At 33.1% G+C, this 25572-nt stretch overlaps 1 protein-coding gene across 1 annotated transcript in view; it reads left to right on the plus strand.

Annotated features, from left to right (window-relative positions):
- Positions 1–25572, plus strand: part of TECRL (trans-2,3-enoyl-CoA reductase like) — a 94852-nt gene that overhangs the window by 65572 nt on the left and 3708 nt on the right. The window contains exons 7-9 of the mRNA XM_024768971.1: positions 37–109; positions 5915–5958; positions 16338–16395. Coding sequence (XP_024624739.1) covers positions 37–109; positions 5915–5958; positions 16338–16395 — 175 coding nt within the window. The remainder of the gene's footprint in view (positions 1–36; positions 110–5914; positions 5959–16337; positions 16396–25572) is intronic.

The raw sequence follows: 25572 nt of genomic DNA on the forward strand, positions 1-25572 counted from the left end.
ATATATTCCCTAACTTTTATTTTGTTTTATTTGTAGAGTTGTGCCTTTTATTGGGGATTCACTTCTTGGATTGCCTACTACATTAATCACCCATGGTATACACCACCATGTATGTAGAATTTATTCTTCTATACCCATACTAAGTTCCCAACATCAAAACTCTGTTCTAAACTACATAGAGATGCTGAACGACATGGCACATATAGAGGAATAAGAAAATAATGTCAATTTTAAATTGCTTTCATAATACTCCATTAAGTATTTATGTAGGCTTAAAAGACCAAATTTGACTGACATATTTTGATTTATTTTCTTTCCATAGAAACTCTAGCAAAAAATGTAAGTTGATTATAAACCTTCAAAATGACAGACAGTAAAATGAAAGAGTAAAGATGAAAAAGAAACATGCCATATAATCACATAATTATGTACAACCATCAGGATTTTTAAAAATAATTAAATTATTCTTTTAAATATAACTTCAAAAGAAAAAAATAGAGGCTTTTTTTCCTGTGACATATTGTTCCCTATTTATAACTTTATTAAATGTCTTGTCCCTTGACTCAGATGAAGCAATTTAGTGAACTGCACACTGGAACCAAATCTAAATCCTCAGTTCCTAATCTTGGGGGAAACATACTTGTCCTGATCAAAGAATTACATTTCTTTTATCTTCTGTGGACCTTTCTCTTCTCAGCTTTTACTGCAGCTCACAAGGCACACGCAGCAGAGCCCTATTGTTATGTGTTGACATTTCATATTTAACTGAGAGGTTTTTGTTTTTGTTTTTGTTTTTGTTTTGCGGTACGCGGGCCTCTCACTGTTGTGGCCTCTCCCGTTGTGGAGCACAGGCTCCGGACGCGCAGGCCCAGAGGCCATGGCCCACGGGCCTAGCCGCTCCACAGCATGTGGGATCTTCCCGGACTGGGGCACGAACCCGTGTCCCCTGCATTGGCAGGCGGACTCTCAACCACTGCGCCACCAGGGAAGCCCCTGAGAGTTATTTTTTGTGGTCTATTTCTAGTTTATAAAGTTTGAAAATAAATGGATATAAATGAGGTATTCAAGCTTTATTTTAGATTTTATAAAATAACATAAATCTTAAAGACATTAAAATAAATTAATATCTTTTCTTGAAGCACTGACACAGAGAATTACATTATTCAGGGTTTTTGCCAAAATCAGCAAATCTAGTTCAGCAATCACAGTAAATGATTGCAATGTTCAGAACTTTAACTCTTCTAAATACTAACAAATTAACTATGAATATTGAAGGAGAAAATTCCCTAATCTCACAAAACTCTGATTTTTAAAAATATTTTAACAGAAGATGTACCTTCTAAGTTTAGAACATGAACAGAAAAATTTTTTAAAAGATATTTTTTATCCATAGTATGTTTAAAAAGAGGAGCCTCTGAAAAATGTTACATTCATATACCTGATACAAAATAATAGAGGTTAACTGTGTTCATATATGCAAAATATTTATGGAACACTTACTGTTTGTCAAGAACTGTAAAATTGCTATTTCTTTTGTAATTAGAAACAATATTATTATGTAGGTGTTAATATTCCCCACTATGTATTAGGAAAATAAGGCTCTGAAAGTTTAATTGTACTGTGCTTAAGACTCTTAAATGAATATGATGTAAGTAGGACTCAAATAATGTGAAAATACATAGAGCATTACAATACCTATTCCAAGTGGAGGGTGAGTATCATGTACACGCACTGCATGCTTTGCATGGCTCTGATATGCATGGATTTCAGTTTTTATGGTTTTTTAAAATAATACCAGCCCCTAAAACCATGCTTCAAATTCAGTTACCACATACGCTAATTGTAATTTCACAAAGTACAAACTTTGCAGCTAGCTCTTTAGTCCACATATCACTCTATAAATAATGGATGCACATCATGGTCAGTGACATCTGATGGTGGTTGATAACTGCACATCTCTTATTCAGTTCACTCACAACCATCAAATAACTGGAAAAATTGTGGAGTCTGGGAAGTCCAAGATCAAGGTGCTGGCAGATTGGGTTCCCTGGTGGGGACTCTCTTCCTGACTTGCAGATTGCTCCCTTCTCACTGTGTGCTCACGTGGTGGAGAGAGAGAAAGCAAGCTCTCTGGCATCTCTCCTATTAAGGACACTAATTCCCATCAAAAGGGCCCTAACCTCATGACCTCATCTAAACTTAATTACTTCCCAAAAGCTCCATCTCCAAACACCATTATATTGAAGGTTGTGGTTTCAACATCTAAATGTTGAGAGGCACCATTCAGTCTATAGCAATAGTGGTGAGGGGCCTAGGATAATTAGCCCACATTGCAGGCAAATAATGGGATCTAAGTTGTCATGTGATTATGACATTTGTTAGGTTTTATTTTTTCCTTAGAATTTCACTTTTCTGCATAAATGTTACAAAAAGTTCGATCCTTGCATTCATTATCTCTGCCTAGGATTTTTAAAGATTGTTCTTCCCCTTTTATAACTCTTTGATTAGAATTTATAGATTAAAATTTTTGTTTATATATTAGATTGTAAAAATCCAATGCTGTTCCTTCAAAGTAGAGCTAGTACAAACTATACTATCTTTATTTTTTAATTAATTTTATTGAAGTATAGTTGATTTACCATGTTGTGTTAGTTTCTGCTGTGCAGCAAAGTGAATCAGTTATACATATACCTGTATCCACACTTTTTTAGACTCTATTCCCTTATAGGTCATTACAGAGTATTGAGTAGAATTCTCTGTGCTATACAGTATGTTCTTATTAGTTACATATTTTATATATAGTAGTGTATATATGTCAATCCCAATTTCCCAATTTATCCCTCCCCACATTCCCCCTAGGTAACTATAAGTATGTTTTCTACATCTGTGACTCTATTTCTGTTTTGTAAATAGGCTTATATGTGGAATCCAAAAAAAAGAAAAAAACAGTACAAACTACATTATCTTTAGATGAGATGAACTAAACCTGAAAACATAGATAAGTACAAAAAATTTTTAAATAAAAATTTTAAAACTAGATACTTAAAAACCTATTCCTAAATAACTATTGAATCTAAAAGTAAAAATACATTAAAGACAATGACAAAGTGACAAAAGAGTAAACAGTACATATCAGAGCTTTTTTATCCAAGTAGTTATAACCTTATTAAATAATCATATTTAAGGAAAATGAAACAAATATACTAATTAAACAAGTTAAAAATTCCTTTATATTAAAACACTGTACTCAAATTATATGCTGCATTAAGTTCAGGTACTTAAGAGTTGTAGAACAGTTGAGCCAATTTTTAAATTATTTCCCTTGAAAATTTTCTTTAAAACCTGAATGCTTACAATGTAATCTTCCTTCATTTCATCCTCACAATTAGAAGAAAGAAACAGTGATTGTATTTTTTATGCGTGTTTAATTTTTTCATCATATTTTTCTGTGCTTTCACTTTGTATATGTTCTTTTGACTTACATACTCAAGTGTTTAATTCAGGATATTTTGTCCTTACTACAGATATGATAATTAATTTTCCGTTATTTTTATGTTGTCATAATTTACATTGTGCTTTGCCCTTTACATCAACTGGGTTTTTTTTTCACCTCTTTCTGTATTCTCTGCACTAACAGTTTCACATTTTTTATAGCCCTATTCTCATCAGATCTGACTGCACAAAATAAATTAGCATTTGCACATTTATACACACAAAGTACTTAAATGAAAAACAACATATTGGTATGCATTTCCAATGCATATACCATTAGGGAGGTCACTTTACATACTTGAACAATATTTAAAATAAATAAGAAAAATATATTATCATAATTGGACTGCCCAATGGCAGGAATATTCCATTAACCATAAACTGGAATGAATATGTTCAGGAAGTTTAATACAAAAATATTTAGTATCAGAAACAGTCAAGGAAAAATGACCTATATTTTTGCCTATCTAAATGTGAAATATTATACAAATTATAAAAACATTATAGAAAGTTTTAATGGTGTCTAACATTTTTTCTAGAAAGTTTATTTCAAATTATATTATCTGTAACTTTTTTTGGAAATAAATATAAAAATACTTTAAAATTACACTCTTTGGCCCAGTACCTTTTTACCACATCATTATTTTTTCTCACGAAAAAATGGAAACAAGGCATATCTTCACAGTCTTGATGCAGGAAATGTTCTGAACCCTCTCATCCCTGTGTTAATATCTATTCACTTTTTTAGATAAAAGTTCAGTCATGTACTCAAAGTTCTCCCCGATCTCCCTGATTACAACAAATCTTTCTTTTTAGCTCTTATATTAAATATGGCATAGATCCTTCTCAGTAACACATTAAAGTTGCATGCTTTCATTTGTTAGCGTGTGATGAGCATTTGTTTCCTTGTCAGAAAATAATTTCTATTAAGGTAAGGGTTGCATTTGTGTTTATTTATAATTAATTTATCCACAGTCACACAGCCTGCCATATAAATTTCTAAAAACTAGTGTTGAATTAGTGAAGTTTAGTCTAGTAGTAGATACAAATTTTTAAAAATTATGCTCTATAGGGATGAATACCAACTAATTATTATGATTTAGCTAGAGAAAAATGTTTATATGGCAAAATGTGTATAACATAATATTAAGGGACTAAGTGATTATAAAATAATTCTATCAAATATGGTAAAAGTATATAACAAATATGTATATTTCCAAAGGGAAAAATCTGAATATTAATTGGTTTTCCATGGATGAATTTTATTTTCCCTTTACACTTTTATGTCTTTCAAAAATGTCTCCATTAATATATTTTATTTTATAATATATATGTACTTTATAAAAAAAAACTTCCAATACATGTACATGTTTTACATATATCCATGCATAAATACTTATATAAAATTTAAGTATATTACCCTCTTAAGTTTCTAGCCCATGGAAATAGAACTTAAATAAAAGATTTATATGGAAAGATGTTTGAAACAGTACTGTCTATTATTTATAAAATTAAAGTAATTCTAATTATGCAGCAATTGGATAATATTTAATGTTTTAAGACTAGCCACATTATACATTGTGATGTAGTTTCTATCATACCTGTGACCACGAATATTTAATAATATCGTAAAAGTCTTTAAATATATTCTTACGTAAAAAATCCGATTCAAAATGAGTAATTACATTAATTTTTATTTGTAGATGTGTTTATATAAATAAATGCAATTTACATAAAACTAGAAGAAATGCAACTGTTAATACAGATAATGAGCTTATTAGATAATTTTAGTTTTCATTATTTTTGTATGTTCCAAATTCTCCTCTATAAACAAGGTGAATTTAGAACTCTGTTTCAAATTCCATTTTGTTCATTACTCTTTATATGATTTGGCAAGTTATATAAAGTATAATTTTTTACTGTAAGGTGAGAACAATAATATTTGCTTCATGTGTTTGTTTTTATGGTGAAAATATACAAAACACTTAAAATATTGCCTGTTGCAAAACATCAATGCAAAAATAAAAATTACTATTATTAGCATTTTTCTTTTTATTGTTGAACATTTAAAAAGAAGAGATATTATTGAGTGCAATTACACACTAGGTCATACTAATATGCTTTTAAAATGACAAACAAGGTAAATTAAATCTGCTTTCAAATAGTTTAATAATAAAAATTATAAATAGACTCCATTTATATTCTAAATATCATTAGGTCACTAGAAGATAAGTATACATAGAAAGCAAAATATTGTCATCTCTAGATTGCAAAAGTATCATTCCAAAAGGTCAGATAGTACATATCACATAGTACTGTTTATTACAGGGTAGTGATATCCAATAAACCTTTCCTGAATTATATCTATAGTTTGCCAATCCAAAAAATGAGTGTTTACATAACATCTTCTTCTGCTTTCTAGCATTTGGAAACAGGCAAGTCACAGTATCTGCTATCAATTTTCTGGTATGTATTATTTATATAATTTGCTATTCATGCTCTAGTTGTGACATTATTAAGCATTCAAATAGATTGCATTTAAGGATTTGTCATGTAGAAAATATGATTTATTTTTATATTATATGCATAATGGCATTAAATTAAATAAATCAAATAACTTCCCATAATCAAGTCATTAGCTCTCTAAATCTTTTCATCAAAATGTTCTACTCATCTATAAAGGACGATTAGAATTATTTGAAATATAGTAAAATTTGGGGGGAAAATTAAACTCAGTAATTCTTCCAATTGTCTGCACATTTACCAACTTACAAACTGCTAAGAGCAGAAAGTTTTACAAGTCTACATGATGATTATGCAGAAAACTTTGGCGTAATTATTAAGTAATTCTGAATGAAAACAAAGTCTACTTTTGTGAATGAAACAGGGCTCTATACTAATTGTCCTCAGTCCAGTTCTTTAGATCATTCTATTTAACTTCACATATGCATTGTCTGAATCTGATACAAATCAATCTGACTACAAAATATTCTCTATTATTTCTGAAATGCATTATTTTATTAGATATATATTTAGCTCCACGTGCCATATAACTCCATGATTTCATTCTTTAGTCGTGTTTTCCCTCATTCTTGCCCTTGATAGATTAACTCTCATTATTCCTGTCCCTGATACATTGATAAACACCCATGACTCACGTACATGACAAGATCCTTTGTGAAGTTTATATTGAACAACTTATACCCCACCATTTCATACAAGGAACAGATTATACACTACACTTTGTAAAAAGCTCTCATATGAATCTCTATGTGTATGTGTATGTAAATACACATAGATATATATGTATATAGAATTAATAATTTAGTTAATAACATCCACTACTGTGTTGGCTGTGAGAGGGGCAGGTTATGCTTTTATCTTTTTAGCACCTAGTATTGTACAAGTGTACTCACCACTTGCTTGAATAAATTACAAATTATTTTATTTAGAATTTTAAAGCAAATAGTTTGTAAATATATCACTGCCTTTTACTTTTCCATGTGTGCATATTGTTTATAGTCAGCAATCTTGCAATTCATTTATTTTGATGCCTTCATTGTTAACCTATGTTGAACCAAGTCTAATGTTCTCTGTGTATTAACTACTCAGTAAATGTGAGCAAATGGAAGAATAAATTGATGAGTGAACAAAATAATAACCACACACTTGCTATTTATTCAGATATGTATTTAGATTAATATCTGATTTGTTTTATTTTTCCTCCTTAAGATATCTCCTACTTTTTTTTGCAACTCATTTACTGTCATTTATTTCATTGTAAATATTTACACAGCTCCCATTTTATATAATATTCTTGATTTCTTCCCTTTTCTCAAATGTGATATGGTTATAAATCCATGGCTCTGGTGTGAAAGAAAAATTTTAACTTTTTAAAACACTATATGTCATAATAGTTATAATATTTTTCTTAAAAAGTGAAAAGAGACATAATTGGAAATAATCAAAATTCTAATAGTTTGCTATGTACATTTTCCCCTAAAGACTTTTTAAAAATCTGCCCTTTTTATTAACATACTAGTTCTTCCTCCTTATACATGCCTTTATTAGTCAGTGCTATTTTATACATTATCCACTGGAAAATATTTATTAAAAAATAACAAGAAGAATTAGGCAAATAGGAAAACTCTTTCACAGTTGCTGTCTTATAGGAGCCAAGGCACCAAACTACACAAATACCAATTAATAGTAGCATAGACTATGTCCAATACAGACGTACTAGGTAAATGTAAAAACTTTAATTCCACATTTCAAAGCAACATAAGTTCCACTGTGACTCTGTTAAAATTGTAAATTGTGATGACAAATTTCAAAGGCCTCCAGACTTCAGACAAGACTACAAAGCCACAGTAATCAAAACAGCATGGTACTGGCACAAAAACATATAGATCAATGGAACAGAACAGAGAACCCAGAAATAAGCTCCCACACCTACAGTCAATTAATCTTCGACAAAGGAGGCAAGAATGTATAACAGAGAAAAGAAAGTCTCTTTGGCAACTGGTGTTGAGAAAGCTGGACAGCATCGTGTAAATCATTGTAGTTAGAACACTCCCTCACACCACACACAAAAATAAACTCAAAATGGCTTTAAGACTTAAATATAAAACATGACACCATAAGACTCCTAGAAGAGAACATAGGCAAAAGATTCTCTGACATAATTCGTAGCAAAGTTTTCTTAGGTCAGTCTCCAAAGGCAGTATAAATAAAAGAAAGAATGAACAAATAGGACCTAATCAAACGTCTAGGCTTTTGCACAGTGAAGGAAACTATAAATGAATGAAAAGACAACCTATATACTGGGAGAAAATATTTGCAAACAATGCAACAGACAAGGGCTTAATTTCCAAGATATACAAACAGCTCATACAACTCAATAACGACAACAACAACAAAATCAAAAAACAACCCAATCAAAAAATGGGCAGAAGACCTAAATAGACATTTCTCCAAAGAAGACATACAGATGGCCAAAAAGCACATGAAAAGATGCTCAACATTGCTAATTATTAAAGAAACACAAATGAAAACTACAATTATGTATCACTTCACACCATTCAGAATGACAACCATTCAAAAGTCTACAAATAACAAATGTTGGAGAGGGTGTGGAGAAAAGGGAACCCTCCTACACTGTTGGTAGGAATGTAAATTAGTGCAGCCACTAGGGAAAACAGTATGGAGGTTCCTTAAAAACCTAAAAATAGAGGTACCATATGATCCAACAATGCCACTCCTGGGCATGTATCTGGAGAAAACTCTAATTCAAAAAGATACCTGAACCCAATGTTCACAGTGGCACTATTTACAATAGCTAAGACATGGAAGCAAACTAAGTGTCTATTGACAGATGAATGGATAACAAAGATGTGGTATATATAATGGAATATCACTCAGTCATTAAAAATAAAATAGTGCCATTTGCAGCAACATGGATGGACCTAGAGATTATCATACTAAGTGAAGTAAGTTAAACAGAGAAAGACAAATATCATATGATATCACTTTTATGTGGAATCTAAAATATGATACAAAACGGAAACAGACTCACAGACATAGAAAACAAACTTATGGTTACAAAAGGGGAGAGTGGGGTGGGGGAAGGGATAAATTAGGAGCTTGGGATTGGCAGATGCAAGCTACTGTGTACAAAATAGATAAACTACAAGGCCCTAATGTATAACATGGGGAAATATATTCAATATCTTGTAATAAACTATAATGGAAAATAATAAAAATAAGTAAATAAAATAAAAAAGGCTGCTAATCCTGGAACTGCTTAATGTAGGCAAGACACCTTGAACTTTTACTAATAAAATATGACAGTAAGATATACATTTTAGGAAATTGATTCTAATACAGAATATAACAATTAGTGAGTTTATTGAGCTTGTATATAATCACCTAAACTGAAGATTCCTACCATATTATTATGAGCATAACACCCTATAGTTCAAGGTTAAATTTTTCATTCATAATAGCTGAAAACATATGTGTGAGTTTCAGGTTTATCACAAATACATATGTGTAAACAGTTTAGAAAAAATAAGCAAACTTTTTAAGTCTAATCTATTTTAAATTATTTTATATTAAAATTACCAGTATATAGTAGAATCAATTATATAAAAGAAACAAAGGGGAAATTCGTGGGTCAATCTTGTATAATATAAAATTCAACCAGAAAATGTGTATCCTATTTGCAAGTGCTAATGTTTTTGCTAATAAAATGTTATGTTTGCAAAACTTCATGTTCTTCATTTATTGATCTATACACTCTTTCAACACAGAAGAAGAAAAGTATTATTCATTAAAGTTGGTTTAGATTCTGTAGTTATGTAGAGCCAGATTTCCACTTGGTAAGAAGATAATATGTTAGAACTGTGTTGAATATGATTACAGTTAATTCTTAATTATTAATGGATGAATCATCCCTTTTGCAGACTAACCATTAACAATTATAACTTTTTCTTCTACTCCGTCCATTTTCTTTCTACTAATATTCTGAGTTCCCTAATACACTAAACAAAATATGTCAAGCAAAACAAGACACTTCACAATGTGTACATAATATATTCCAAAATTAGGTAATGATTCTTTGTGGAAAATCTGATTTTGCTGAGTTTTGACATGTGTATGTCAAACTATGTTCTAAGAAGTATTTTATCACCCCTCCTTTTGTATAAATTCTTTTTGACTTGCAACACAATTTACTTCCCTTGAATATATTCTGGTATCACAAAATCTACAAGGAAAAAATCAAATATGGAAAATCAGTTATATGCAACTCTATAAGCACTTTAGAATATCTCTCAACAAAACTTTTAGATGTAATTTTGATTTTTCTGCTGCAAATATTGTTGAGACACACTATAATCCAGGCTCTTCATATTTCTATGATCCCCCTAATTATCCTCTGAACCCAACTTCACCTACAAAACACCAAAATTACCATTGCAAAACAATATATATTTTACATAAATAATAATCCTGTTTCCTTTATCCACTCTTTCTTTCAACTTTATTTTTGCTCTCCAGAAGCAATTGTCAATTCTTTGTACATTGAGCATTACATCAGAAAAGAATTTTTTTTCTTGCTTTTCTTACTCTCTTCAATAATGTACAAAATGGGAGGAATAGATAATAATGCATAAGACATGGTTTGAAAAGTGGTGACATTTATTTTTCTCCGTGGTTTTACCTCTGTGTCCTCATTCTCACAATTACTTATTCACTCATTTAGGTTGAGTTTGTTTTCTCATTATTAAAATGCAAATACTCTTGGAGAAATAATAAATTAGGCTCTTATCAAGAAGTCACACCTGCTCTTGTAGCATTTAGCTGAAAAGGACATTGTACATAGCACCATGATTTTTGATTAGGGGAGAGGATTCTGGGAATGATATATCATAGCTTTTAATAAGCGTGGAGGAGAGTGGGGCCCTGCTGTGGAAACCACAGAAAGGCTAGTGAAGTGCTTGTGAGTATTTAGTATTTGTGGATGAGATGAATGAGGGGAAAAAAAGATGTACCACAGTTAAATATTTTCAGCAATTTGCTCAGATTTGGTCATGACAATTTTTTTCTGATCCTCTGCCAACTCTTGAGAGATATGAATAAAATGATTTACATTCACTCCTTACTGCAGACTTAAAATCTAGGACTCTGTTTTCTCATCATTTTCACTTCTTCTCAAAGCCCCTGAAATATCTGATATAAATAATAACATAAATAGGAATCAACATTTATACCTAAATTTGAACTCACTTCTTCTTAAATAACTTATTTAGAAAACTAGTTTTAAGAAATTAATGATATAAAATTAATACATATTATATTTTGCTATTTCATTATAATTTGTTATAATTATTGTTGTTTTTCAGCTAAAACTGACTTACTCATAATTATAGTAGTGATTTAAAATAAAATCAGCAGTTACTATAACCATAAAAATTATCATCTTGATATATAATTATCAAAATATATAATTATAAATTATAGATAAATATATAATATCAAAGCTAATGTAAAAGAATCCCCAAAATAATGACAAGTGTTTTAACAATAATTAACTACATAGTATATATTTATTTAAAAAAATAATATTTATTTTAAAAATTCTACTCTATTGTGCTGTTCTTATACTATATTGTTATGCTATATGTGCACACTCTTTTGTTATACAATATTTCATGAAAGCTCTATGGATTAAAACAATTCAGATATCCCCAAAATTGTGATAATGAGATGGATCAGAGAAATAAAATATTTTTAAACATTAAATCAATTCCAAAATCAGACTTCGAGTTGCAATTTATGAGTGAAAATATCCTCTCCTATAGCAAAGTTTAGACAATAAACTATTAGTCTCATGCAAAAAACAAATTACTAAAAGAACTAGCAAAATTTATCATTCATATCATACAATAATATAAATATGATGTCTGAAATTTTTTTTTAAATCTTTCAGTTTTTCATTTTCAAAAGTATATTGGTTAAAGCAAAGAAAATACAATGGAGCAAAGACAGTCATAAGTGGTGCTGAAATGACTAGATATTCATATGTCAAAAAAAAAAAGTCTAGGCCTAGAACTTACACTCAACTCAAAAATTGACTCAAAATGAATCACAGACCTAAATGTGAAACACAAAACTGTAACATCCTTAGAAGGTAACATAGGAGAAAACCTAGATGAATTTAGGTATAGCAATGACTTTTTAGATACAACACCAAAACACAATCCATGAAAGCAATAAGTGGTAAGCTAATTTATTAAAATGTAACACTGCTATGCAAAGACAATGTCAAGAGAATGAGAAGACAAGCATAGACTGGGAAAATAATTTGCAAAAGACACATCTGATGAAATACTGTTATCCAAAATATTAAAAAAAAAAAACTCTTAAAACTCAACAGTAAGAAAAACAACTTGATTAAAAGATTGACCAAGACCTTAACCAATATTTCACAAAAGAAGATATACAGATGGCAAATAAGCATATGAAAAGATGCTCCACATCATCTGTCATCAGGGAAATGCAAATTAAGACAACAACATGATACCACTATACACCTATAGAATAGCCAAAATCCAAAACACTGATAACACCAAATGCTGGTGAGGATGTGGAACAATGAGAACTATCATTCACCACTGATGCAAATGGTACTGCCATTTTAAAAAGACTGACATTTCTTACAAAACTAAACTTACTCTTACCATGTGATCCAGTAATCATGCTCCTTAGTGTTACCCAGAGGAGTTGAAAACGTATGTCTATACAAAGCCTTGCACAGGGATGTTTACAGCAGCTTTATTCATAATTGGCAAAATTTGGAAGCAGTAAAGATATCCTTCAGTAGGTGAATGGATAAATAAACTGCGGTATATCCAGACAATGGGATAGTATTCAGTGTTAAAAAAAAAAAAGAGCTATCAATCCATGAAAAATATATGGAGGAACCTTAAATGTATATTTAAACCAATCTAAAAAGCTTATATACTGTATGATTTCAACTCTATGATATTCTGGAATAGCCAAAGCTCTGGTGACAGTAAAAAAAAAAAGTGGTTTCCAGAAGTTGGGGGAGAAGGATGAACAAGAGGAATACAGAGGATTTTTAGGGCAGTGACAATACTCTGTATGATACCATAATGATAGATAAATGTCATACATTTGTCCAAACATAGAATGTATAACACCAAGCAAACTGTAATGTAAACTGTGCACATCGGTTGATAATGATGTGTCAATGTAGGTTCATCAAATGTAACAAATGTACCAGTCTGATGGTGGGTGTTGATAATGAAGGAGGTTATGCATGTATTGGCAGGGAGTCTGTAAGTCTCTGTAACTTCTCCTCAATTTTGCTGTGTACTTCACACTGCTCTAAAAAAATTGTCTTAACGAAAAAAAATCATAGGTTGGCATTCATGTACTTTCTGTTAAACCAATAATTAATATATTGAATATATTTCTTCTGAAAGACATGTATATTATCCTTTTTAAAAAATGGAATAAAAAAATGGAATCACATATAAGTGGGTTTCATAATAAAAGAGTAGAGATTAGGAATTAGAATAAAGTTCTATAATTTTATGATCATAATATAAATTATCATAAATTATGACTTAATGAATGCTGAGACAGTATATTGGCTTATATTATCAAACAGTATTTCAGTGTATGTGATATACCTTATCCCTTAAAGTAGAAACTAACTCCAAAAAGAAAAAAAAAGAGAAACTAACTTCCCAAGATCAGAGGAGTTGATATATTTTACAGGTGAAACTTGTTGTAATTATATATTTAACCTAGATTTTCCTTATTTTTGAAATGTTTATTAAGGTAAAATAAATATAACAAAATTATAATTATTGTTATTATCATTATTATAGAGAAAAAATAGCCAAAACTCAAGCTTAAGAGTGTTAGAAACATTTTAGCAGATTCTGTTTCATATAAATTAGTAAAATGATTATCACATTGCTTAAATGATAAAGTTATAAGATATTAGAACTGCCAATAATTAATAATAATGCATATAAAAATGTAGGGATAACATATGCAGAAAAAAGATAGATTATGGTCATCCTCTAAAAATATTATGAGATCACAGAATAAAGGTTACTTGTTTTTGCTGTGGAAACTAAAAGTGTTTTAGTTTGATAATATGACAGCCTGACTACTTGATTCATGGCTACAAATTCTATATTAGGGCATTTGTCTGCTGTTGTTTGTTTTTCTATAGACACATCACTTTCACTATTTAAAGCAGAGACTGCTTAACATGATGAAACTTGTTAGGAAGAGCAAGATATATATCTCCCTGCAAGTTAGTCTCCCTGGAACCTTTGTTTTGGTCATTGGCCACTGGCATCTTTGCCACAATGCCAACATGCTATGACTGAGTCACAATACAATCATCTCCCCTTATCTGTGGGGGATACATTCCAAGGCTCTCATTGAATGTCTGAAACCTCATATAGTACTGAACCCTATATATATCATGTATTTTTTTCTTAACATACATACCTATGGCTAAGTTTAATTTATAAATTAAGCACAGCAAGAGAATGTCAGAACAGATTAGAATGGCCTGAGATTTCATCATGCTACTCAGGATGGAGGGCGATTTAAAACATATAAATTAATCTGTAATTTTACATTTAATATTTTTGGATCTCAATTGACTGTGGGTAACTGAAACCACAGAAAGTGAAACTGCAGATAAGGGGGAGGGGCTACTGTGCCTAGTATTAAACAATAAGAATCTTACTGCTGAAATTTTATACATTCTGATACAATCATGTCTTTCAACCTGAAAACAGTAGAACTTAATCAGGAATATTTTCAGAAAAATCTGTGGAGTACAATGTGATGCATGATACGTCACTTCTAATATATTAACCAAAGTGCTTTGTGGTTTATTAAAATTTAACATTCCCCACATTGTACATTGTTAAATGTTTAGGTGTACTGATTAAAAATAAAATTGTAATCTCAACGAACTGAGAGTACAAAGGGTGCTGAAAGAAGTAAAAATGCTTTCATTACATTCTGAATCAAAACATTTTTTAAATGATGATTTTTTCCATGTAAAAACTGTGATTTTTTTTCAATTCTGTTAGCTGGAAATTTCATATTTCTTATTTATTCACCTAATGATAACTCTGAAGAAGAGAGTGGACTATTAAATCATTTTTCAAATGAATGCTAGTGTGAAGCAACAAGTAGTCAATAAAGTTTTTATAAAATCAAGCACAAATGAATATTTTAAAATTTACTTTAAGCCACCCATATGCATCCAGGTACAAGTCTATTTGAATTTTTATCATTTACCATTCTAATGTTCTTTCTCACTTAAAACATTTTACCTAGTGGCTTCTTTTACTTTTAATTGTGGTAAAAATAAAAATATCATAACATTTACTATCTTAACCATTTTTAGTGTACAGTTCAGTAGTGTTATATATATTCATACTGTTGTGTGATAGCAATTTTAAAATCTAGACCATCTTGTTCTTCACAACTAAAGCAATTTTGGTAATATCTGTGGGTTGCTTATATTTTGGATAGCATAACCTGCTATTAATAACGTAGTATTTATATATTGAATACATGCTTTGCATTGAATCAGGTAAGGTGTATATGACAGACAAAGGAAACAGTCCTATCTTCAGAGGCTACATGTTGCAAATTCAAACAGTATTAGCCCAGGAGATATTGTTAACCCTGAAGCTTCTTAGAGGGTCATAGTGGTCTACTAAACAGGGACAACTAGTGGAGTGTACATGATTAAGAGGTAAGGTGACAGACAAGCAACAAGTGACTTTGTGGGGCAGTACTGCTTACAATACATTTTCTAAACTGAGCTGAAACCAGCCAGGAACCATACTACTATCCTTGCAGTGCAAGGGTTGTTACTGTGTTAGTAAACCTGGAATATATAAACCTATGCCAAATATATCTTCAGTGATATGGCTTGTCTCTTCACGCTGTGAAAATTTACCTATTGTATCAAATACAAAGCAGATAATCAACAGGACCAGATTAACAAGGCAATTTGAACATAACTATCAAAAGGGATCAAGAATACCTTCAAAATCTCTACCTCAATGTAACTCATTCCTTTGATTCTACATATGTCCACAGCAGCTTCTTTCATTGTTAAAATATAAAATGTCTTCTTCTTACAGTTAGAGTAATAGTATATTTTTGGATCTTTAGAATCAATATATTACATGGATATTTGTATATCTAAAAATGTATTTTTAAAAAAGACAAGTATATCACACTGAAAAGGTTGAAATGTTTTGCAGATTTGTGAAGCTGGAAATCATTTCATCAATGTAGTGTTGGCTCATCCTAATCACACAGGTTAGTCACTTTTTTTAATCTCTTCTAGAGGGAATTATGCTAATTGTTATTTTTTAAAGCAATAGTTGGAAACATTTAAGATTAGTATTCCCCAATTATTGCTCTTTTATGCCTAAGTTTTCAAAATATTTGAACTATATTATATTCCCTAATTATGGTTTCTCTAAAGTGAAGTGTGCATGTACAAACACAAACACACACACACACAATCTCTCTCTCTCTCTCTCATTTAAATATATGAAGAAACAAACATGATTAAGAAGTAAAGAAGTATGAACTCCTTTGATGAATATCCACATTTCTTAGGTTAACTTTCAATTCTTAATCTAATTTGCACAGTATGTTACAATCCCACTGTATTTCAAATGACTTCTTAAACTTTTTCTAATAAAAGTGAATTTTCTCTGACAAATTCAACGGCAGTGAAATAGCAATGTTTGGGAGAACATTTTGAATTTACTGGTTTGCCAAAAGATTTGAAAAAAATTTACAGTGTCTATATAATTTAAAGGTATTTTTGGTAAATCAATACTCTCATTCAGGTTAAATTATAGGTAGGGATTCACAATGGCTTACTGTACATTGTACATAATTTAACTGTAATTTCCAATAGTAGTGGTCAGCATTTGGATTGCATGTTTTTATCAATCTAGTTGCAAATATAAAGTTGTGTCTGTCTCTTCAAGTTTGTTTTAACTTGAATCTACCTGAATTTCTTAACATTTTCTTGTCTTGAACAGTTCTGGCAGGCTGGGGAAATATATGAAACACTTTCCAGAATATTTTTTTCCATAATACATAAAATTACAAAATAAATTTATTATATTAGAATATTTGTGAGCACATAAAAGCTGTAATATAATATATAACATAAATGTTTTGATTCCTACATTATATAACACTTTGATCAGTACCATATTGATGACCATAAATTATATATATGGAAATCTAAAACAACTGTAATATTATTTGAAAATATCTCTGCCTGAAAAAAATTAACAGAATAATGCAAATAGTATTGTGTTTTGCTGTCTGAATTTGTATTGAATTAAATCTTGCATTTTATTTAGAGGTTAAATGCCATTTTTATCCAATCCAAATTCATAGATCTACTGATTTCTCTTTGGAAGTATGTGAAGCCCAGATGAAAAACTTCTGATTGTCTGATTTTTTTAAGTATAGAAGCGGAACACAACACAATTTTATAAAAATGCTAACATTGCCAAATTTATGAATATCACACCTTTTAGTCTTGACCCTGACTCTCTAACAATGTGACTTTGCTCAAGTTTTTTCATCTATCTGGTATATGCAGTAATTACTTGAAAATGAAAATTTTAAATCATCATGTTTTCAAAGTCAAACTTTGGAAATGTTTATGTGAGAAAGACTTTTCTATGTGTGTGTGTATGCTTTTACTCCACTCTTTACCTTGCTTTGTATGTTGCTCTTGCCAAGTCACAAGCCAATCTAATCTTCCCTCCTTGATTAATTGGCTTGGTCTTTTGCCTCTAGACTCAGAATACTTTTTCTTTATCACTGAAGTCTATTAATTTTGTACAGAGTTTTGCAGGATGTGTCTTAGATTTGATAATTCCAGATCAATTTTCCCAGAGACATGATGTAATCTTCTAGTAGGTTGACTCATGTCTTTGTTTTAATTCAGGAAAGTTTTCTTGTATTATAGTTGAAAATTTGGTTTGTTACATTGTGGCCTGTGAGGAGGGGGTGGGGTTACATTACACGCATGTTACATCTGCCTCTATTTTATATATCTATCACTTTCTGTTTTTAACTTTTTAGATTTTTTTTTCACTGTTTTTGTTCATCTACTTAATATCCCCTATTCTACTGAACATTCTACCCTTAGGCAAACTGAAAATATGTACCATATTAGTAATGTGATTTTTTCCTACAATTTAATTCTTGAGAAGAATCAACTATTTTTTTGTTCCTGTTTTGTCCATACCTATTTTGAGTTCTGGGATTTCTTAACAGTTATGTTCTTTGTTATCTGCAAATGCTTCTATGCATTAAAATTTTTCTCTGTTTTAATTTTTGGGGGAGTTATTTTTATCAGTTGGAAAAAATTCTGGCTTTTGTTTTTATTCATATAGAAGCCTTATGTGAATATTGATCAACTTATGGTCATTTTAAGAGTGTAGATTGTTCCTGTAGAGAAATAACAAGTGTTTTTACAGATGGGGTGATTGAAGTGAAGTCTCTAAAGTGTGCTCTGGAGGGGATGGGGTGTTTCATTGTGTCTTTTGATCCTCTATACACTCCTTTGTTTTCTAAATTCCTTAATTCCCAGAAATATTACCTTCTTTCCCTTCCCCTCTAAGCCTTCAAAGTATTTTCTCCTTTCTTAGAAGCAGTGCCTTCTAATATGAAAACATCTGGACTCACTACTCTCAATTCATTTCATTTCAGTTCTCTGTATCCAGTGTCCTGATAACCTCAGGTCTCAGATGTTTTCTCAGAGTAAACTCTCTTCTTCTGATCATGAATTCTTGATATCTGCATACACAGTGCACTCTTTTTCCTTACATAAAATCCTTATCCAACTCTCAGTTCCTGTGTCACCTCTAAATGAGTCTCTGTTGCTCTTGGATTTTTATTTCCCCACTTACATATTAATTCAAGTTTGTAGTAATATCTGTACCTTAGATATGCTTTAGGCATGAATCATGGATTGGGGGACCATTTTATATTGACTGTTTAAGCAAGATGTCACAAAATGTGTTCCCCAGAAAACACAATTTGATATAGAACACATTTTTAAAATGCTTATTACAAAGTACTGAAAAAAAGGGAAGAATTGTGCCTAGTAGGAAACTGAGTTATGATGTCTGAAGGGTTGCCTCAGTCATTTCTCTAGGGTTATCTGAAACTAGGAGAACCCTTCTGAGTTACCATAAGTTGGAATGACTAGAGAAAAGGTAGGTTGGATTTGGGGCTCCCTGGAAATGGGGAAATTATCTAGGATAAGGCAGTTCTCTTTTGTCAAGGCCATCCTTTCAGAGGGTGTAATAGGTGAAAGCTTTCTGCTACCAGCAGAAATTTAAAAGAGACATATTAGTGGGAAATTACACAGCCTTCACTGCTGCACATGGCCTTGGTCTAACAACTGATTTGTACAATTTTCCTCCTCCACAAACTTCTAGATTCCCTTCACCCTCAACTGACACCTTTAACATCTCAGGGATTATCTGTGGTATGACATGGACCCTCACTTGAGGGTCCTTATCAGGACATGGACATGGCCCCTGTCCATGGGTCAAGGGAATACCAGAGATGTCCAAATACTAGAGGCAAAATATACTCTTCTTACCTCACTGTATAACAGCAGGTTTACCTCCTTTTCATGATAGGATCAATTACTCTTCCAAGAGTAGTGATTCATTCCCCACAACACTGGGGTCTTCAGGTTTTAAGATCCTTGTTTCCAAGTGGAGAATTTTCTGTCATGGGACATGGGTTGATTCCCATTCAATTATAAACCTTATCTTATAGATTTAAAGGTGTACTTTGCCCCTAAGTCAGCATTTCAACTGTGCCTTCAACAGATTAGCAAATTAATCCATCAGGTTGGCAACTTTTTTTTTTTTCGGTACGCGGGCCTCTCACTGTTGTGGCCTCTCCCATTGCGGAGCACAGGCTCCGGACGCGCAGGCTCAGCGGCCATGGCTCACGGGCCCAGCCACTCCGTGGCATGTGGGATCTTCCCAGACCGGGGCACGAACCCGTGTCCCCTGCATCGGCAGGCAGACTCCCAACCACTGCGCCACCAGGGAAGAGGTTGGCAACTTTTTGATGATGCTGTATTTGATATGAGAAATTGTTCCTTTGGTTATGGGCCCACTTCTGTACCTCATCTTTGAAAAATGGATTTCTTAAAGTAACAGTGTATTGTGGATGGACCTAGAGTCTGTCATACAGAGTGAAGTAAGTCAGAAAGAGAAAAACAAATACCATATGCTAACACATATATATGGAATCTTAAAAAAAATGGTTATGAAGAACCTAGGGACAGGACAGGAATAAAAATTCAGACATAATGAATGGGCTTGAGGACACAGGGAGGGGGAAGGGTAAGCTGGGACGAAGTGAGAAAGTGGCATGGACATATATATACTACCAAATGTAAAATAGATAGCTAGTGGGAAGCAGCGCATAGCACAGGGAGATCAGCTTGGTGCTTTGTGACCACCTAGAGGGGTGGGATAGGGAGGGTGGGAGGGAGATGCAAGAGGGAGGGAATATGGGGATATATGTATATGTATAGCTGATTCACTTTGTTATAAAGCAGAAACTAACACACCATTGTAAAGCAATTATACTCCAATAAAGATGTTAAAACAAACAAACAAACAAACAAATAGTGTATTGTGGAAGAGATGTGTTAATTAATCAAATACTGTGTAAATCCTCAGATAATAGGACTGACTCAGGACCTAAAGGAAGGAAAAGGAAATCCATTCACAGAGTATGTGTCTTTTCCTGCAAATATTAATTGCTGCCTCTTTAAAAATAGAAGGTGTTCAACAAATCACCTTGCCATCAGGTTACTAGATCATATCTGTGCAGAATGGTGCCTTGTTACAGTCTAACTGGTGTTCTTTATTGGTGACAGTTTGGACACTTGGTAGCGGCAGTAGTTATATCTGTCCTGGTATGTGGGAACTCATGCTATTGAGGCCAAGTATAGCTTCCATCCCTGCCACCATACTCCATTCATGCACCCATACTAGCAATAAGTAATCCATTACAGAAACAGGCTGACAGTGACTGGCTAAGTCAAATTTTCTACCTGTTTGTCTCTTCCATCATTGATGCTCCCTTTGGGGCATTAACATGTGGTACACATATCTTCATATTTCATGGCCGCTCATATTCATGGGCAGTCTTGCAATCCTTACTATTTTGTCCATTTGACACTGCCTGTTATTTTATGTATAATGTAGGTTGGATATATTTTGTTCAACTACAGAGACTATGCCCACTGGGAGAATTTACCCCTCACTACTGTCTTTTAGGGTGTGACCCCTAAATGTGACTCTATTGTAGCCGCTGTGCATTTTGGCTTCCTCCCACATGCCAGCCAACTCATCCCTGAACTAAGCTCAAGGTCTTCCTCCATTTCAGCTGGCCTGAAAGGATACCTAAGGTTTTCATGCATGTGAGTTAGGGGACATTTTGGCTCAACATTGGTGTGTGACATGTCTGGATGCCTGGTAATGCAGCTTGTTTGTATCCTATTGCCTATTTTCAGTTTCATTCTGAATGTATCACTTCTATCTTAAAATGAATTATTACTAGTCTTACCTAACCTTATGACTTGGTACATCTAACAGAACTCAGCTTATAGTGCTCAGTTAGGACCACATGGTCACTTGGTGTCCCTAGAGTAGAGTCTTAATTATACCAGGATTCAATAGCATTCCAGGACTATCTTGTCAAAGAGATATAATTCTGTGCTACAAAGCCATGGCCTGCTCCAGAATACCAAGGTTCAGGATTGTGATTATTCCATTGGGGCTAACCATAAGTTCTACATATTAAGTTTTTCCACCACTGATAAATTTAATATGTAGAGTCTACCTGATTATAAGTCCAAGTGCAGGAGTGCTTGCAGTAAAACTTAAACCTGCTGCAATTTTCTGCCTTGTGCCCTACTAAACTTTCACAGCTTTTTGTACTCCATGGTGTGCAGTTCAGAGGAGGTTTCCCTGGTGTATAATATACCTGCCAAACTAGAAGAGGCCTACAAGGCATTTTGCTTCCTTCTTAATGATATGGGTTTCAAGTTGCCACACATTTTCTCTGTTTTGGAAAGGTTGCCCCACAATCATTTGGCCCCTAAATCTTTGTAGTGTTTATTAGCAACCTCCCTTCTGTGGACCACACATGTCTTAGTAAGGCCACCAGCATACTAGCCACTTCTTACTCATTCAGTATGAATAGCATCATGTTATTGATCTAGTGATTTTCAGTGAGATGCCCAACCAACCTGGGTCTTCTTGAGCTATTTTTTAGCAAAGGGTGTGAGTATTAAACAGTTAAAGAAAAAAAGAACAAAAACTAAAAAAAACAACTGAAACTCTATGCTATTGCCCATTTTAAAGAAAAGTAAACAATTCTGGCCTCCCTTTCTACTAGAGATGGAAAATACATTTGTCAATTCAGTGGCTATATCCATAGACCCAAGTTTGGGTTAATCTGCTTTAGTAAAGATATCATATCTGGTAATAAATTGCAATGGTGGATAATGTGTGATCAAGTTTGCAGTACTCCACTGTCACCCTCCTAAACACATCTGGCTTCTGCAGGACCTAAAGAAGTGAATTAAATGGAGATATAATGGAGAATATCATACAAACATACTTTAGATCTTAAATGTAGCATTAATCTCTCATTGGGATGCAGACTGTTTATATTTACAAAAGAATGAGTGCAATTTCAGAGGCTTCCACTTGGATTTCCCCACTAGCTCTTGCCCCAAAGGCCAGTAAATCAATGCACAATGGGATTATGCAAACTACAAAGTATGTATATTCCAATTATTCATTCAGTGTCTGGGGAAATAACCCCTATGAAGCAGTGGACTAACTGTGTTTAGCAGAAACACATATATATGGAATCTTAAAAAAAATGGTTATGAAGAACCTAGGGACAGGACAGGAATAAAAATTCAGACATAATGAATGAGCTTGAGGACACAGGGAGGGGGAAGGGTAAGCTGGGACGAAGTGAGAAAGTGGCATGGACATATATATACTACCAAATGTAAAATAGATAGCTAGTGGGAAGCAGCGCATAGCACAGGGAGATCAGCTTGGTGCTTTGTGACCACCTAGAGGGGTGGGATAGGGAGGGTGGGAGGGAGATGCAAGAGGGAGGGAATATGGGGATATATGTATATGTATAGCTGATTCACTTTGTTATAAAGCAGAAACTAACACACCATTGTAAAGCAATTATACTCCAATAAAGATGTTAAAACAAACAAACAAACAAACAAATAGTGTATTGTGGAAGAGATGTGTTAATTAATCAAATACTGTGTAAATCCTCAGATAATAGGACTGACTCAGGACCTAAAGGAAGGAAAAGGAAATCCATTCACAGAGTATGTGTCTTTTCCTGCAAATATTAATTGCTGCCTCTTTAAAAATAGAAGGTGTTCAACAAATCACCTTGCCATCAGGTTACTAGATCATATCTGTGCAGAATGGTGCCTTGTTACAGTCTAACTGGTGTTCTTTATTGGTGACAGTTTGGACACTTGGTAGCGGCAGTAGTTATATCTGTCCTGGTATGTGGGAACTCATGCTATTGAGGCCAAGTATAGCTTCCATCCCTGCCACCATACTCCATTCATGCACCCATACTAGCAATAAGTAATCCATTACAGAAACAGGCTGACAGTGACTGGCTAAGTCAAATTTTCTACCTGTTTGTCTCTTCCATCATTGATGCTCCCTTTGGGGCATTAACATGTGGTACACATATCTTCATATTTCATGGCCGCTCATATTCATGGGCAGTCTTGCAATCCTTACTATTTTGTCCATTTGACACTGCCTGTTATTTTATGTATAATGTAGGTTGGATATATTTTGTTCAACTACAGAGACTATGCCCACTGGGAGAATTTACCCCTCACTACTGTCTTTTAGGGTGTGACCCCTAAATGTGACTCTATTGTAGCCGCTGTGCATTTTGGCTTCCTCCCACATGCCAGCCAACTCATCCCTGAACTAAGCTCAAGGTCTTCCTCCATTTCAGCTGGCCTGAAAGGATACCTAAGGTTTTCATGCATGTGAGTTAGGGGACATTTTGGCTCAACATTGGTGTGTGACATGTCTGGATGCCTGGTAATGCAGCTTGTTTGTATCCTATTGCCTATTTTCAGTTTCATTCTGAATGTATCACTTCTATCTTAAAATGAATTATTACTAGTCTTACCTAACCTTATGACTTGGTACATCTAACAGAACTCAGCTTATAGTGCTCAGTTAGGACCACATGGTCACTTGGTGTCCCTAGAGTAGAGTCTTAATTATACCAGGATTCAATAGCATTCCAGGACTATCTTGTCAAAGAGATATAATTCTGTGCTACAAAGCCATGGCCTGCTCCAGAATACCAAGGTTCAGGATTGTGATTATTCCATTGGGGCTAACCATAAGTTCTACATATTAAGTTTTTCCACCACTGATAAATTTAATATGTAGAGTCTACCTGATTATAAGTCCAAGTGCAGGAGTGCTTGCAGTAAAACTTAAACCTGCTGCAATTTTCTGCCTTGTGCCCTACTAAACTTTCACAGCTTTTTGTACTCCATGGTGTGCAGTTCAGAGGAGGTTTCCCTGGTGTATAATATACCTGCCAAACTAGAAGAGGCCTACAAGGCATTTTGCTTCCTTCTTAATGATATGGGTTTCAAGTTGCCACACATTTTCTCTGTTTTGGAAAGGTTGCCCCACAATCATTTGGCCCCTAAATCTTTGTAGTGTTTATTAGCAACCTCCCTTCTGTGGACCACACATGTCTTAGTAAGGCCACCAGCATACTAGCCACTTCTTACTCATTCAGTATGAATAGCATCATGTTATTGATCTAGTGATTTTCAGTGAGATGCCCAACCAACCTGGGTCTTCTTGAGCTATTTTTTAGCAAAGGGTGTGAGTATTAAACAGTTAAAGAAAAAAAGAACAAAAACTAAAAAAAACAACTGAAACTCTATGCTATTGCCCATTTTAAAGAAAAGTAAACAATTCTGGCCTCCCTTTCTACTAGAGATGGAAAATACATTTGTCAATTCAGTGGCTATATCCATAGACCCAAGTTTGGGTTAATCTGCTTTAGTAAAGATATCATATCTGGTAATAAATTGCAATGGTGGATAATGTGTGATCAAGTTTGCAGTACTCCACTGTCACCCTCCTAAACACATCTGGCTTCTGCAGGACCTAAAGAAGTGAATTAAATGGAGATATAATGGAGAATATCATACAAACATACTTTAGATCTTAAATGTAGCATTAATCTCTCATTGGGATGCAGACTGTTTATATTTACAAAAGAATGAGTGCAATTTCAGAGGCTTCCACTTGGATTTCCCCACTAGCTCTTGCCCCAAAGGCCAGTAAATCAATGCACAATGGGATT

Source organism: Neophocaena asiaeorientalis, unplaced genomic scaffold (assembly GCF_003031525.2).
Source record: "Neophocaena asiaeorientalis asiaeorientalis breed wild unplaced genomic scaffold, Neophocaena_asiaeorientalis_V1.1 scaffold48, whole genome shotgun sequence".
Lineage (NCBI taxonomy): Eukaryota > Metazoa > Chordata > Mammalia > Artiodactyla > Phocoenidae > Neophocaena > Neophocaena asiaeorientalis.